The sequence below is a fragment of the Aythya fuligula genome, chromosome 4, assembly GCF_009819795.1.
Source record: "Aythya fuligula isolate bAytFul2 chromosome 4, bAytFul2.pri, whole genome shotgun sequence".
Classification (NCBI taxonomy): domain Eukaryota; kingdom Metazoa; phylum Chordata; class Aves; order Anseriformes; family Anatidae; genus Aythya; species Aythya fuligula.
The window spans coordinates 21,034,413-21,046,985 of NC_045562.1; the positions used below are offsets into that span (position 1 = coordinate 21,034,413).

General features: G+C 36.9%; 1 protein-coding gene across 15 annotated transcripts in view; it reads right to left on the reverse strand.

Moving 5' to 3' along the window:
* Window positions 1–12,573, reverse strand: part of TENM3 (teneurin transmembrane protein 3) — a 416,659-nt gene that overhangs the window by 42,680 nt on the left and 361,406 nt on the right. For all 15 annotated transcript variants that reach the window (XM_032186162.1, XM_032186160.1, XM_032186159.1 and 12 more), the window contains 5 exons: window positions 12,279–12,398; window positions 11,621–11,882; window positions 4,359–4,626; window positions 3,626–3,769; window positions 365–614 (listed from right to left, as the gene is read on the reverse strand). In XM_032186162.1, coding sequence (XP_032042053.1) covers window positions 365–614; window positions 3,626–3,769; window positions 4,359–4,626; window positions 11,621–11,882; window positions 12,279–12,398 — 1,044 coding nt within the window. The remainder of the gene's footprint in view (window positions 1–364; window positions 615–3,625; window positions 3,770–4,358; window positions 4,627–11,620; window positions 11,883–12,278; window positions 12,399–12,573) is intronic.

The following is a 12,573-nucleotide window of genomic DNA, read 5'->3' on the forward strand; positions in this document are numbered from 1 at the left end:
TATTAGAAAAATATTCAGAAAGGATGTTAGAAGATGAAAAGAAGGCAACATTTAAATCTATCATTAGTGAAGAGGTCCACTCACGTTGACTATATAGGCTCACTCTTTAAACCCACAGAATAATTACTCTGGGAAGACCAAATTCTCACAGTTTGCATTTACAGAGTTAAGGTATTTTACCATGGTAAATTTTCATCATTTCAGTTTTAAATACTATTTCCAACATGTTAAAATTTTTGAGTCCACTTTTTTGCTTCAAAAGCATTTGGAAGCCCTAACTTACACAACATCAGAAATCCATTCCACACTTCAGTTTGCATCAGTAATTCACAACTCAAAAGGTCCAAATGTGAGTATAACATACCTTAGCTCCAGAACACTAGTTACATTTCCAGATGGAAATATCCGTCGAACGTAGTTGAAATCTCCAATGTAAAGACTTCCATCTATCCCACAAGCTAAGGCAACTGGAGCCAGTAGTTTATTACCATCAGCTTGACCGTTACAACTTGGACAGGAGATGCTGCGTCTTCTTCCATTGCCCATGATACTACTGACAACTGGGGGTTGCTGAGATATAAATTGATTTTCACCATTTCCTTTGTAGAGGATTCCTGGCAGATAATACAAAAATCACAAAATAACAACAACAAAGTTTATAAAAACCTTGAATGTATGTACAGGAGATGATGCATAGATATTCTGAGTATCTCTTTTTATTTGAGCAATATAGTTTAACGGACTTGTAATTGTTTCAGCACCACTTTTTTTCTCACTACAAGTAACAGAACTTAGTTATGAACTACAAATGTTTTAATAAAGTCACTAAAACACACACAAAGCATTAAATTATCTTGTCCAAAAAATGTAGTAAAAATGTATTTTAAACTTCTGTTTAGAAATTCTCCTGAAATAACTGAAATTCTACCTGTGTATATATCATTAAAAAGGAAAAAAATGTACTTGCAAATTGCATCTCTAATGCCCTACTTTAACTAATTATGAATATGTTGTCAAATGTAATCTAAAGCAGATTACTACCACAAATTGAAAATATGAATTAAACAGTTACTTCAAAAAGTTGGAGATTGCCACACTCTTACATTATAAAAGGCTCTTTACTCAGCTCACAATAAAAATCTACCTCTGGCAATAAAGTCTGCCTCAATACCATGTCTGCAGTTATAGGCAGTTATTAAAAATGTCAAAAAAACAAAAAAAATTGTGGTGCCAGGCCAACCTGTCTCTTAAACTTAATTCTGCTTTGAGGCATGAAAGGAACAGTAATTTTGTAAAGACAAAGCAATGTGCCAGCAGTATTTTTCTTCCTTATAGCCTCCATAGGAAACCGAGAAGAAAAATGCATGCTTTATGTTAAATCTTCAGTTTGGAAAAAATGTTTGAATTTACAGCATGTTAAAAATGTTGCCAGATTCTTCTTGTATTATAGACTTCAGTGAATCCATCAATGGGTACTCTACTAATGGTCAGGTGTTATGGTTGTACTCATAAGTCACAATTTACCTTTTCGTGGTATAATCCATGTAAACCATGTGTCACTTACTTTGTACTTTACAGTGATAAATGCTTTATCAATTGTCCATACAGTTTCAAAGGCAATTTGGGGCTAAGGGATACATTTGTCTTTTGAGGTGCTTAGAGGAAATTTAAGATGTATTCCTCTGTCAGTCCTTACAGACTGAAAATGCATTCTTTATACTGAAAGATATGAGGAAAAAACACTTTGCCCTTTAAATGCTTTAGGTGGCTTCACTACTTTTTAATGTTATAAAATTTGGGAGATTATAAACATAAGACCAATAAACATGATCAAATCGGGAAGAATGAAAATGGTTTATGGAAACTTAACAACAAGTAATCTAAATAAGTAATCTAAATCAAAAGAAGGAGAATGTATTTTTCATGAATAGTCAAAGCCAGAATGCATTAGCAGTATACGAAATCCCCTCTCCTATGATTACATCATTTATGACAATCATGGAACCATAATTTTGCCTGAAATAGCTGAGTTCTATAATTTTCATCAGAGGAATTCTACAAGTCAGCACAGTGCACTATTGCATCTGATTTATTCTGTCATTACCTTGAAAAATTGGTCCTTCACATTTCTCCTCTATTATCACAGACTAAGAGATGCACATTAGACTATTTACTGCAGTAGCTTAGGATGTCCGTACAAACAGTGTCTGCACTCTCTTCTGAATACATTTCTCCAGCTCACCCACCTTGCCATTACAACTCTCCACTTTGTTTATTCAATTAGACACACGTCACTTTGAAAAGTCATTACTTGTCAAATGTACTCTTGAAAATAATTTAAAGCCACCGCCAATTCAACTTGTGAACAGAATCAATATTTTATATATATATATATATATATATATATATATATATATTTAGAATTGTAGCTCTTTACATTTTTAGATGAATTACCTTTCAGGAATATGCACTTTTCCCCACCCACTTTTAAATTAGGTACAATTTAGGTACACCTTTCCCTTTATTTGGGTACTTTGTTTTTCTACTAGCCAGAAGCAAGGCTTTTAGGTGATGATTAGCATATCACAGCAAATAAACTGATGCACTAGCAGGACCTCTGAGGGACACTGGGTACCACAGAAGTGATGTTCTTCCCACTGAATTACTTCTGGGTACCTCCTTTCCACAAAAATTGAGTGCAACCAACTTCTACCATAAGCTATGCAACTTTGTCTATTTCACCTTTCTTACACACTTCTAGCCCAATTTTTACGTATTTCCTCCTGTTCAGTGTTCAGCTGGTGTTTCCTTAGCATGGCACCCACCTGGCAGTAACTGAGAGACACACTGGACAAATTGACCTTGATGCCAAGGCACGGTCCTTGTTAAATGTGTCCTGCTCCTCATCTTTTCACTGGGATTAAAGAGGACTTGCTCACTGGAGTTTGTCCTGATAATGAGGGGCATAAGGAGCCTTCATTGACTGAAGGCACTGTCATTTGTCACCTGCAATGTGTTGAGCTGACCACGCATCCTGGGGAGGATGTACATCAGGGAAGGGTTTAAATGAGAGGACAGTGGAAACAACTGCTTATCCTCCAGAATAGATTGTAACCATGCACTAAATGCGCCTCTCAGCAGTCATGCTGTGGCTGGGGATATCATGACCTGAAGGGGAAAATCTCCTGTATAAATGAAGGATTTAAAACTGGAAGTGGAGACCTCTCGGTTCGGCAGGAATGCCTGCTATTGCCATTTAATTTTTAATTTTTTGTGAAAAGAAGTGTTCCAGATACTGCTACCATACATCCAGCTAGTGCCAATAACAATGGTGACATCTACAATTGCTTTAGAAACAGTGTCTCTTTAGCATCACTTAATTTTTTGGGGGTGGTTTCTTTGGAGAACATATCCAACAGAGAATGGCACTGTTAGATGCACTTATTAATGCATATGCATTAGTAGGAGGAAGCAAAGCATTTATTACATGCAAAGCATTCTGTAATTTCAGTTTTTTAAAATAGGGAAGCAAACATTTGAAAAGCTAAAATGAGATGACTAAGGTGTGGGGCAGTTGAGAGGCAGCTGAGTATTAAAATTAGGAAGAGGAAGCGTAACTCCTTACCATTCTGAACGTCCAAGACATGGTGTTTATCCAATGTCCAGCCACCCATGTTGGAGGCATCCAGTTCGTAGCCTTGCAAAATGGCAGTCCGCTTTTCCCAGAGAGTCAGATCTAAGCAAGACTCATATTCGTAGCCTACAGACACTGAAAAAAACAGTGCATTTCCTCATTAATTATAGAAACTTGTTCAGATGAATAGTTTAAAGAATGTAATTTCCTAAACTGTGTGTGTTCTTCTGCTCTCACAGGCTACCTAAAAATCCCTACGGCTTCCTTAGATGTATTGAAAATACTAAACAGAATTTCAAAATACTTTAAAAAGTAATCTTGGGTTATTAAAATAATCTTACTTATTAAAAATTATTAGAAGAGGACAGGTACAGAAGAAACCCGTTTTGTGAATTATGTCAGAATGCTATTGTGCTCTAAAATATGGGGAGTGCACAGACTGAACACCATACCATATTATTAGGCTGAGGGTTACTCATGGGTAAGAACTATGGGTGAAAAATGACAGTGAGCAGTCTCTTTTTCCTTTTGAAGCATGCTTTTCTCATAATTAAAAGTTTAGATTTGTGTAGTTTAATATACTTTACTACCCACCATTGTTTCTCATCTTATTATGCTAAACATTTTCTGATTAATGGACACAGGTATTTCAGATGTGTTTCTCTATTTTCAAGACAACAGCAAAAATGCAAAAAAACCCCAAACTTTTGCTTAAAACACATACCAACAGCTTCAGATAATCCATAGACTCTCTGATTGTATGCATCAGTTTTATCCCATATGAAAGTGTAAGCCAGATTTGGAGATGCAGGGAACCATTTCTGGAAAAGCCTTCCTACCACTGCCACCATAAGATGAACTTTCATTAGATTAAATGGTATAACAGATTGGGTCATAGTGATCTTCAGAACAGATTTATATCCTGCAGCCCTGGAGCTTAAGTATGATAACTTCAGATCAGTTCCTGGTATTGTCGTTTCTTCATGAAGTACCTATGCATTGATAAGAAAAAAGGCAACATGTGAATGATCTGGAAATTAAACGTAACAATGCAGATATTGTAAAACGGGGCTTGATATGATGCTATGGTGCTACACAACAATCCATTATGAAGTATCATCTAAATCTGGCCTTCATTTAATATGTAAAATAAAAACAAATAAAGAACAGTATTTCACTTTTTTTTTTTCTTTTTTTTTCTTTTTTTTTTTTTACAGAATAGCAAAGTCTAACATCTTTGTTATACTAAAGCTGCTTAATTCATACATTCTGCTGAAGGATTTCAAAGATGTCTCCTTTATTTTAATAGGTGGAGGTATGGAGAAGAGGAGAGTATGGAGAGCCTTCCCAAATGCTTTTTCCAAAACCAGCAGAAAAGCATCTTCTACCTAAGTGTAAACAGCCCCTTCTTGTGCTGCCATCCATATCCTAACTATGGATACATAATAAAGGCAAAAGAGCCTCAAAACACTGCAGAGCTTCAGATTTAGTCAGGATCTCTAATTGCTCCTGAAGTTCACATGGTAATGGTGCAACACAGGAAGGACTTTTAGGTGGTTTATTATTTGCATTATCTGTGGATTGTAAATACTTTAAACCAGAGTATTCTTCCATTTATTTCACTGAGATAAGTAGGATGCCTCAGGGAAAGCTTTTCCATATTTCCTGATCAATATTCACTACTCAGACATCAGCTCACCACTTTCTCATTTCAGAGAGGTGCAATGATTCAATTTTATTTTTAAAAGGTTCCTCCCCCCTCTACCTTGTCTTTGCCTTTGAGCTGGGGAGCTTTAGTGGGTGATAGATGGATGTGGAAGGTTTCTGTGTAACATGGATGAAGACAGCCAATACTGTCCTATACCTCAGTTGGGACATAAAACTCTATTAGAATCATGTCCCTAAACACTGAGAGCCAGCACTTCGGCTGCACAGCTACCAACCATCCTTGCTTATTGAAAATAAGGAAAAAGAAGTATCTAGACACATCTATAAACATAATGTTTCTGTGGGGGGAATAGAGGGCAAAGGATGCTGAATCACAAGCCCGGAGCCTTTGTGGTGTCAAAAGAGCACTCCTGGGGAAGTACGTTTGGAAAGCTGTATTTTACCTACCTGTCTCCTGGTCCTGAACCCTGAAGACCAAACACTAATTAGTATCAGTAGAAAGCAGACTTCAGGGAGTGAACAAATATCCCTGACATTAAGCCTGAGACTTCAGTGCCATCAAAAGCTGGCTACTGAAGAAGTGCTATGTTAGCTCAGGATTTCTGTAGCTCAGGTTTTCTCCAGTGTTCTCTATGCTAGAGAATCCTCAGACACCGCTTTTAAACAATTGACTGGGTTGAACAGAATCAAAATATGTGGTTCTATGGTCCTGAGGAGGGCAACAGATAATACAACATTACCTATGTTAGCACTACTGCTGGTATATAGATTTGTATACTATTAATTGCATTTGCCTCCTTCCCCTTAACAATAGCAGCAACAAATCAGAAATAGTATTTTGGCTCATGGTCTGGCATAAATGGTTACTAAAACCTGATGTGTAAGGATATGACTCTTCACCTCCAGCAAGGCTGTAACAGAGCTGTGGGAAATAAAGGAGGCACTGGAAGACACCGGACAAATGAAATTCTTAATTCTTAACCTTTGAAAGTTTCTTTTTTCCCCCCACCATCAACCTGGCATCACTGAGAGAAATGACAAGCAGTACCATCACCTGGAAGGAGATGAGTTGTATCAATTCTGTTTGAAAATCTAGTCTGCTCTCCTTCAGTCCTATATACACACAGTATCTAAGCCAGATGAGAAGAAAATCTTTTCTGCACAAACAAACAAAACTCTCTAGAGAGAAAAGCAATTGTGAACATATTCCTTTTCTAAGACTTTGAAGGAACAACACAAAACACCAATGAACAAAAGACAAATTCCTCCTCAAGACATCAGCGGGACTCTCATCTACTGCACATTAAATCTGGTCTAACAGATGGAGTTCTCCGTAAGCAAGAGGAGAAAAAGAAATAATACACTTGTAATAGGACACAATTTAATGGACTTGACTGGTCTCCTGTTAAGACCACTGTTTCTTTTACAACTTTAACTGTGGAAGAGCAGTGTTAAACACTTAGGTGGTCTTCTGATACTCTTGCCTGAGATAACAGACAATAAAGAGGACACCTTGAAGTTTCAATTTCCAAGAAATTCCACTGTGTATTTGGATTACTATCAAATTAGAAAGTAGGACACACGCAGTTCTCAGCGAGGTTTAAAACAAAAAAAAACCCGAACCCCTATTATTAGTTTCTGCAGAAGCCTCAAACATCTGCTGGAAATCTGACTTATAACTTCCTTCTTTCCATAAAATATTCCCTGTAGTAACTTATTTTCTTGCGAACTTTCGAAATCTAGAGGTAAGGTTATGCATCTCAATCTCTCTCCTAGAATCAAGCATTACAAAGAGAATTAAACAGTTTAATGTTCATCTGAAACGTTAAATCATCGGGCACAGCAGAGAGCATCCTATGGGAGCCATGACAACACATCAATTGTAAAGCAATCAGGAAAGTCACTGGGTATAAAAGTCACATCAGGAATCGCCAGCACAACCAATCTGTCTGTACTTTACCTTTTCCCGACAGAGTATCAAACTACCTCCAGAAATGCTGACACCCTACGGGGACTGAGTTATAGCCCCCCCACCACATTCGAAGGGCTGACATTTTATTTACGGATGATCAAGCTTCTTGGGAGGAAAGCTATGAAATACTTAACCTACAGGACTCAGATAAGGGTCACCTCAATTTTCTCAAAGACAGAGTTTCCTCTCCCCAAAGTTCAAGTGGGTGACTGAGTCACATAAATTGCTCAGGACTCCTCGTCCTTGGCCAGAAGGACTAAAGCTGCCCAGGCTCTGGAATGCTTTCCTGCTCCACAATGCGATTCAGGTGGCATGCTATGATAGTATTAAGAACCCTGAATTGGGAATTTACACTCAATTAGGGGGAAAATGCCTGCTGTATTGCCTAGTATTTTTGTCAGATGAGCAACCTCAATAGAGGGTTTGAGAAAAAAATTCACAAATGAGTGTAAACTTGAACTTCTAGTGTCAGAAAAAGGTTCTTTGCAGAGATGTAAAGAGCTGAACTGCTGTATAAAATGTAACATCATCGTGGTTTGAGAGGGATAAAGATGGCATGTTTAGACACGGGTAAGTATTGGTAACTACTATTATTGCACAAAGCTTGAGACCAAAGAATACTAAAATTATACTTCTTTAAGCAGAAGCTGCTCATTTCAAGATGGAAAAATCTTTTTCTTTTTTAAAAAAACAACTTCCCCTAGAATTGAGGCTCTTAAGCAAACTTATAAAGACATAACCCTGGGTTAACAATATAAAGCAAGGAGAAATGAAAAGGGGAAAAAATGCTTGTTTTTTTTTATAGAGTTAAAGCATTGTTAAGATACCACAGAGAAGGATGGAAAAAAACATATACCTATCAGGCTAAAAATGTGTCAGTAAAAGCATAAACCAAGAGGCACATATAAAGTCTAAAACAGAAAACAAAGAGAAGAAAATTAGATAAACTGCTGGAAAATAAGGACACTTAAATGGAAATATTTAGCTCAATGAAGTAATCTTCATTGTTTTCTCAGCACAAATTCAGAGTTTACAGATTAAGCTAAGTGAAACCAGGATATAGCATCTATATAAGAGTGAAATATCTAGGCGTCCTATTAGACTGCAAGGTTTAATGAAAAAATAGGTTAATTTATTTGGTGAAAACCTGGACATCTTGAAGTAACAAACATAATAATTTTATTAAGTTACAGAGGCCCCTATTTTACCCTTAATTCTTCTGGGTGAAGAAATTTTGCCAATTTCCGCTGCATAGTATTGCCAGTAGTAAAACAGAGTCAGAGAAAAAAAGTGTGCAATCTTGAACTGTTTTGACAAAATTCATTCACAGTTCACCCAGGCAACACTGGAATTAAACCAAAGCATCTACTCTCACTAATTGGTCCCCTAACAATGTAGGTCTCCAAACCTGCCTTGGTCCCTTAATCATGCAGGTCACGCTCCACAGATGCAGTCAAAGCCACTTCCCTCTAAACACATGTAAGCATACAATTTGAAGGAAAACATACAATTTGAAAGAATACTTTTCAGCCTTCATTCACCCACACACTTGAGGTGATGGAAGCAAGCTGCTCAGGACCTGCAGAAGGCATCTTGGAGCCTTGCAAGCATACGTAACAGTGAATAATGGAAGTGTAGGAGAAGGAAAGCCACAAAAAGTTTCAGAACTGAACTCATTGAGTTGTGAGTTTTCAGAACTCATTGTGACTCACACGTGGGTTTCTGCCAGACCACAATGCAATATGTGGCATACAGACATTTATTATATTAGGAAAAAGACAGCAATGATATTACCTAATACGTATAAGCAGCTCCAGCGCAACCTGATCTCACTCATCTGCATGTAGTTTAACTCCTTGTTCCATGCTGACTAATCTCAGCTAGTTAAGTCTAGGCAAAGCATGCTAACTTGCAACTGAAAGAGGATAAAAAATTACGTCTAAATAGTCAAATTTAGTTAACATATATTTATTATCATCCATTTTGAGTAATGATCTGCTGGGTCTGTGATCACCTCTCCACCTACTGCATTCTTTGTTTCCTTGTACTTGTCCTCTTTTTTCAGTTTTCTTTTGTGCTGCTTCTTCAGCACAGACTTTAATTCCCCCTCTGATCATTTTGGGATTCATAAGCCACTAAGTACACTCTTTTGGAAACATTATCTCCAAGGGATGATGAAGCACTTCAAGGGATGATGATGATTATAGCAGCACATCATTTTCTCCGGTCTGTGACAGTGAGCGCTGTCACACTGCACCAACAGGGTGACTGATGCTGACTGCAAGACACAGGAAACGGTTTCTTTCCTTATGCCTTCAGCCAGCCTCCCATGCTTTAAACTGGCATCACCCTCTTTTAAATGAAAAGATTTATAGCAGCTCCTCTGGACCTGAACAGGCAGTTTTTAATGGAATCTGAACCTGCTCATCTTTTATAAGATTGGTGAATTTTTTGGGAGACAGACTTGTGCATGAAGTGTTTCTGAGGGGAATATGACCCTGAAGAGTACTTCCCAGGCACGGCTGTGCAGCTCCCACCTGCTGAAGCAGGGCATTACATACATGTATGTCTGATGAACAAAGTATATGAAAGAAAATATTTCTTGATTTTTTTTACACATTACTGGATTTTTTTTTTTTTTTGCATACACAGCAACACTACTTTTGTTCCCTCATCAGAAATCACCCATTAGCACCTAGTATTCAGGGAAATATGACCTTTTCTTCAGTTGGTTTTGCAAGGAAAGCAGACTGAGCCACTAGTCCTGCCTACCAGATCTCCCACCCTTTGAACTTGGTAGCAAATCTCAATCAAATCTGAAACAATAGTAGAAATCACTAAGATAATTCAGTTCCTTTAGTTTTTAGAAAAAACAAACAAACAAACAAACCCACAATCAATCAATCAAACAAAACAAACCCAACAACAAGAACAAAAGACTAGAAAGAAAAAAAAAAAGACTTGTGTAGGGAAGTTAGTATCCAAACTGGCACTCCCGTGAGAAAGAGGCTAAATGCAGTCAGTGGGGGAAGGACTGGACATGGCAGACAGCTGCAATTATAGCAGTGGGAATTAGTTGGAATCTAGACTTCATTAGTCCCACTGCTCACAAAATGACTTCTTTTTCTGACATTTTTCTATTATTACTTTTTCTTGATTTATACACCATCTATCTAAGCCATTTGCCATCACTTCAGGAACCGAATCTATCATCTGTTGCCAAAACAAGTAAATCAAGGCTGTTTTTCGGTGGACTGTGTTTTGCAAATCCTTTTTTTTTAATTGACTTGGAACTAACAACAGCACAGAAAGATAGGATAAAAGCAACAATTTCCTAGCATGGTCTTGATTTGTATGACTGTTTAGTTGTAATTTCCTTACATCTTTACTTTTAACCTGCTCCTTCCATGAATTGCTTAATGATTTTGCTATTTTCTTAAAAAGCTCTAAAATTTTTTGAATTCTATATTTCCCTTGAAGATGTAAGGATATTTCTTAGTGAACGTGAAAAATCATGCCCTGTGTAATTATGACATTGTGAGGGTGGGAGAGAGAGGAAGAGAGAAAAAGAGGAAGGAGAAAGAGTGCTGTTTCAGTAGGAAAAGTTTTATCAGAAATCAATAATGAAATAAGTTTTATCAGAAATCAATAATGACATAAATACTACTTGAAACACAACTCTACTTTAAGAGCTGAGGAAGACTACATTAGTGATCAGTTATCTGAGATAACACAACATATGATAGAGAAAAATACATTCCAGTCGCAGCTCTTTCAGCTGCAAACAAGCTTTTGATATTAAGTTTTACTTTGGACATCACAAGCTCTGAGGATGTACATTAGCACACACGCTCATTGCCTTGTAAGCCTGTCCTCAGCATCAAAAACAGAGATTTTTTCAGTATGAAAAGAAATAGGAGTGTTATGCTCTCTATTAAAAATAAATTGATAAATTGAACTGCATGACTCTTTTTGACACAGTGGAAAAACACTTTTCATTTTCTGTTTTGAAGTACATTTCTAACAAGAGGGCAGTCTAAGAAGTTTGATGTACTACAGTGTGTCCATTTTGATGGGGCAGTGCCTGATTGATGAAGACATTCTGTCCTTTTAATGATGCAAACAAATACAAAACAAGACACTAGCGTGCACCAAGTTTTCTTAGATTTTTAAAAAATGAAATTAAAAAAAATATCACATTGAATAAACAAATCGGTCTAAAAATAACCACATTGCAAATTCTTATCAGGATTATTTATTTAAAAACAATTAATTTACAGTCTTTTCACTATAGTTACTTAATTCTAGCCTAAGATAAAATACTATTTGTTTGTAATACACTTTACCTGTGTCTCTGGGATGATAGGACTATCTTCAGGAGAAATTCTAAAGAAGGTAGATAAAGGTGATGACACGATAATGGGGTTTGGCCTTACGAATCCACTCAGGTCACAACTAGGAATGTCGTTCTCTTCCTTTTTCATGACCAGGGTATCCATGACATAAAAGACATTCCAGGGAATCCACACTGTGTGATACTGTGTCAGGAACGGCGATCGCTCAAACACCAGTGTGAGAGAGGCACCACCATTCGCTACCAAGTCAAACCTAGAAAAAAAATAGTGGCAGCTGTTGAGCAAATTCCCACAGCCATCCACAGCCTCCATTTTACTGATTGATTCTTCATCCTACTGTACTGATCTGAAGAAAGAATAGCTCTACTGGGAACAATGGAGAAATCAATTAAATTACATTACATAATACTGCACTAAGAGAATGGAGAATTTCGGATGCTGCATTTAAATTCAACAAGGCCTTCTACTTCCAAAGTACATATATGGTATGTTTATATTTATTTGAAGAATGTACAAAGTGCAGCGTTGCTTAACCACTTTTTCAGGTCTGTTGTTTCTGTTATTTAATTACTAGTTTATTTTTACAAGCAGCTCTTTATTTATTTATTTACTGTCTTGATGTCTTAGAAGTGCTTCAAAGTGTACTCACATTCCATCTTGGCGAGTGATTGTATATCCATAGTCTGGGTAGTGTAAAAAGGAGACATTGACCCCAATGAGTGGAGTTCCATCAGCAGTTAATACTTGGCCTCTTATGACAGATGCAAGGCTGTGAAAAAAATATCAAATTACAAATCTATTTTATTTTTTTAGTTCTCTTTTGAATGAACAATAGCTAGCACAGCAAACAAACATACATCTCGACATGGTATCAACTCTAATTAACAAAATCACTCCTGAGCCTTCAACTCATCTACAAATTCACATAAATGACATTGTATAAA